General features: G+C 35.3%; 1 protein-coding gene across 1 annotated transcript; it reads right to left on the reverse strand.

Moving 5' to 3' along the window:
- Positions 1 to 975: 975 nt before the first annotated feature.
- Positions 976 to 3948, reverse strand: LOC121978482 (receptor-like protein EIX2). Its single transcript, XM_042530824.1, has one exon. It carries the CDS (start codon positions 3946 to 3948, stop codon positions 976 to 978), a length of 2973 nt encoding a protein of 990 aa, XP_042386758.1.
- Between the last annotated feature and the right edge of the window lie 1184 nt (positions 3949 to 5132).

Raw genomic sequence — 5132 nt, forward strand, 5'->3', positions numbered from 1 at the left:
TACTCTTTCTTGGGGCACTCGAACCTTTTTTATAATAACTTGTTAAGAAGAATCTAGAAAGTACTCAATTGTCAGCTTTACAATCTTCAGCAACAGTTGCGCATTCATTCAACCTTTATGGACTTCTTCATAATAATCATGCTAAAATATATCCAAAAACCAGCTACGAACCTCATCACAATGAAGGTATAATTCAGAATTATTTCGAGCTTGTCACCTTCTTCATTTTCTCCTATTCAGGATGGTGAATGATTAGCGTCATCACTAGGATACTCTAGAAGTGGCACGCAGCAAAGGTCCTTGTTGTCAGCATAGATTGAGCCATTGAAGGTTGAAAATTGACTGTCTGTTGGGATTCTTCCTGATAAATTGTTGTAGGAGAGATTCAAGAAGCTAAGAAAGATCAAAGAAGATAGGTCGAAAGGAATTTCTCCGATGAGATGGTTCACCATGAAGAATTGGATGACTATGCTGATATGACCAGAATAGGTTGATTACACCATGGAGAAAGGGTTTCCTTTAACTTCTACAGAATATTAATAATTTGATAGATAAGCATAAGAAACTTTAAAATGCCTTAACCATGATTGTGATTGAGACTAAAAATAATCTTCATTCTGTTTTGTTATAATTATTGATTTGATTTATAATTTAATATTTCTACATTTAAATATGAATAGGATATGCTCTAAAATTTTTTTGAAAATAGAAGCTTGGAACAAATGCATTTAATTGATTTACAAGCTCACAATCTCACCAAATCATTCTACATGTTAATATTAAAATACATCTTTTTTTTTTCTTGGTAGAGGAAGAATATATCCTAGAATAACATCATTACACCATACAAACTACACCTTTTATGAAATTTCACTCCACACATTCATCATATACAATAGCATTTACAACTAAATTTGAGCAAGTTAAGTACACTACCGATCCCTCTTCACTCCTTGAAAGTTCAAGGGCTTAAGCTCACTTTTGCCATTGCAATTTTAGCTTTGCAAACTTCAGTGAGAGTTGCACATACATCCAGTCATACATCTTGTCCGCCATCCGGAAGAAAGTAATCCTCTTAGACTTTTTCATGAATATTACACCCAGATATATCCAGAATCCAACTATAAATCCCATAACAATAAAGGTATAATCTAGAACTTTTTCAAGCTTATCATTGTCTTCTTTATCTCTCGCTTGATATGATGAATGATTAGTTTCATCACCAGGACACTTTGGAAGTGGCACACCACAAAGGTCCTCATTGCCAATATAACTTAAGTCATTGAAGGTTGCCAATTGACCGCCTGTTGGGATTCTTCCTGACAAGTTGTTGTAGGAGAGATTCAAGGAGCTAAGAAAGTGTAGAGTAGATAGGCCTAAAGGAATTTCTCCAATCAAATGGTTCATTGACAAGTCAAGAGACAGTAATTCTGTCATGACATCAATATTTTCTGGAATTCTTCCGGACAAATGGTTGTCTGATAAGTTGAGAAAGCACAATCCACGAAGCTTCGTGATCTCTTTTGGAATCTCACCGGAAAGCTCATTGCTTGACAAGTCTATGCTTGCCACCGCACTAAGAGTGGTAGTGTATTCATTGGTCACACCTTTTGCATTTATTATAATGGCATCATTGAGGAGATATTCCATCTCATCACTCGGAGAGTACAAACAGGATTTGCATCCAGGAGAATGAGAATAGTTGGCACTAAAATGCAATCGATCACTGTAGTTTTGTCTCACACTCATAAAATTGAAATTTGCAATAGTGGATGGTATACTGCCAATCAAATTATTGGATGAAAGATCCAAAATTTGGAGGGAAGGAAGATTTCCTATACTCATTGGAATAGCACCATGGAATGAATTTGAGCTCAAATGTAGAAACTTTAGAAATGGGAAGTTCCCTCCCACCCATTTTGGTATCGCACCAGAAAATTTATTCCCACCAAGATCAAGAACAATTAATTCTTTAGAATATCTTAAGGCGGAAGGAAATGATCCAGACAAATTGTTATTATTCATGTGCACAGAGTTCAAATTAATTGGATATGAGCCATGGCAATTTGGGACTTCACCCGATAAGTGATTGCTGGATAAGTCTAGTACAAATAAATTAGTAAAATTGCAAAAGAAGGGTGGGAAACTACCATAGAAATGGTTATTAGACAACTTTAATACTCCAACGTGTTCAACATTTGCATAGCTTAATGGAATTATTCCTTCAAAGGAGTTATTTGATAGATCCATAAAGAAAGGTAAGCTAGAAGGTAACTGGCCATTCAAATTGTTTGAGTTCAAGCTAAGATAAAATCCTGAATTAATGGAAATGAAATCTAAAAACCAACCTGGAATATTTCCATGAAGTCCAACTTCAGATAAAAATAATACCCACAAGTTTGTTTGTGTTTGAATCCAGGAAGGAAATCCAGTCCCCAAATGACAATAGCTCATATCAATAAATTCAGCATCAAAAGGAGGAAGCCAATCATCTGATAAAATCACATTCAAGGAGTTATGACATATATCCAAATGCTTTAAGTTAGTGAGATGGGATAAGTGAGCCTCTGTCACATTGCCCTGTAATGAATTCCATGAGATATCCAAGTATTGCAGTTGAGCTAATTGCCCGAGACTCAAAGGGATTAACCCACTGAACATATTGTCAGTTATATCAAAGGACTGTAAGTTGGATCCTTGTGGGCATTTAGATAAACCATCTAGTAGATTTGTTAGTTCTCCACTAATATTATTATGGGATAAACCCAAACCCTCCAAGTTGCATAGATCAGCCAAACTCAATGGTATCTGCCCTGTCAATTTATTAACTGATACCTCAAAATTCAACAAGTTGTGAAGTTTGCTAATGTTTTTTGGTATTTCACCATAAAAATCATTACCAAATAAGATTATTTCCTCCAAATAGACAAAATTGCATAAAACATCTGGTATACGCCCAGAAATTGCATTATATGACATATCCAAATATATCAAGCTAGTAAGGTTGCCTATGCTTAGAGGTATCTCACCAAAGATTTCATTATCAAAAAGATTTAAGTACTCCAAGTTGATAAGATTGCCCAAGCTCAGAAGTATCTCTTTGGTGATTTGATTATGCTGCAAATCCAAATACTCCAACTGGATAAGATTTCCCATATCAAGTGGAACTCTTGTTAAAGAATTACCAGATAAATCCAAGTACTTCAATTTCTTTGCATTCACTGAAATATTTCCTTCAATCTGATTACTTGATGAATTGAGTTTCATTATACTAGTGCCAGCTCCTACTGCATCTTGTAGTGAACAATTTGATAGAGCAAGAACTTCCAAGCTATTATAATTAATTTGGTGAAACCAACTATTTGCTCTAAAGAGAAAGACATAGCTCATGTCTAGATATTCTAGAGAAGTTAGGTGGGAGAGCCAGCTTAGGTCATCTGACCTTACATTCCATTGCATAAAATAACAATTAAGGTCGAGGATGCGTAGGTTAGAAAGATTGCCCAATTGTTGAGGAATTAATCCATTAAAGTTGGCATTGGAGAGGTTGAGATATTCCAAATGGACAAGCGAGGAAATCATACTAGGCACATGTGTTGAGAAGTTGTTGAAGCTTAAATCCAGGTATTTTAAATACTTCAATTCAAACAAAGAAGGATTTACCTTACTTTTGTCAGGAGACGAAGCAAATTGATCAAATGGGTAGTGAACATCAAGCCTAATGACATGACTAGTGGTGTTGTCACAGGCGACTCCACTCCAGTTGCAACAGTCATAACTACTCCAAGAAGAAAGCCAGTGGTCAGAATTATACAAATCAGACTTGATGGCAAGTAGAGCTCTCCTTTCACTCTCCAAGCAATGGCTCCCCTTAGATGCATGTGGATGATCATCACAGTATGCTCTAGTGCTAAACAATAAGATGATTAGGAAGAAAATAGCCTGCATTGAGGAATTAGAGTTGCTTTTACAACCACAACTAATAGCCATAGAGTAGTGATCAAGGAAGAGTAGCTTGATTGAATCATAAGTTGGAGACACCATACTTATAGCTTGTATATATACTACAAGGTCCCTTCACTTGCCTAAATTAGTTTTTTTTTTGTTGAAAAATAAGGTGAATGGCTTGGTCACTTTGGACATGATGATTATGCCGCGAAGAAGGGGTTTGCTTAACTTCCATAAAATATTTATAATTAATAAATACGTATTAGAAACTTTTAGGTCTTGACTAGGACTGTGATTGCAACTAGGATTAATTTTTGTTATGTTTTATTATAATTGTTGATTTGATAAATAATTTAATACTTCTCATTGAAATTAGCCAAGTTAAATATTTGCTTTAATATATACTTTTAGAAGTTAACATTAAATATTATGTGGCATCTAATTATGAATTAATAGGGCATGCCTTTGTCTTGTGTATGCCAAACCCACCAGTCATGTGGCCAGAGTAAAGTCAAAGTCTTCTTGAATTAAGTCTTTGTTTAATCAAAGTCTTGTGTCACCATAATTCCTGCCAAGTTGGAAATGTAGTACAGCTGCAATCACAACTCATTCTGGACTCAACCAATGTCTTCTTTCAAGAGGAAATGAAAACAACGAGATTGAAGAAGACATTTTACCTTTGATATCCGGTCGGTCTCTCTTCTCCAAAAAGCTCTACATTCAACTGAACGTAGGAAATGAAAACATTCAACTGAACATGAGAAATATTCAACACATCATTTTATTTTACTATGAAGAATGCTAAAACATAAAGGATGAATACTTGTGTAAATCAGGCTTTTATAATGCTAAAGAATGCTCAAAATATGTTATTATAATCAACATCACACCAAGGGCTTTTATTTTGAAAATTCTTTAGAAGAAATATTTAAAGAGTTATTATACAAGCTAATCTAATCTCTCTTTCTTGGAGCACTTAACCTTTCTTACAGCAACTTGTCAGGAAGAATCCCAGAAAGTACTCAATTGTCAGCTTTCCCTCCATCTAAGCCGGAAATGAAGGCCTACGTGGACTACCATTGCCGGAGTGCCCAAGTCATGCATCTCGTCAGGGTCCATCAGCTGAACAAGATAGGCAGACAAGCAATGAGGTCGGCTTTTGAGGGATTTTTTTTTTTTAGCAT

Source organism: Zingiber officinale, chromosome 4B (assembly GCF_018446385.1).
Source record: "Zingiber officinale cultivar Zhangliang chromosome 4B, Zo_v1.1, whole genome shotgun sequence".
In the NCBI taxonomy this organism is placed as follows: Eukaryota; Viridiplantae; Streptophyta; class Magnoliopsida; order Zingiberales; family Zingiberaceae; genus Zingiber; species Zingiber officinale.

Coding starts and splice junctions, on each gene's coding strand:
- LOC121978482 (XM_042530824.1), bottom strand. CDS start 3,948: ATGCAGGCTATTTTCTTCCTAATCATCTTATTGTTTAGCACTAGAGCA.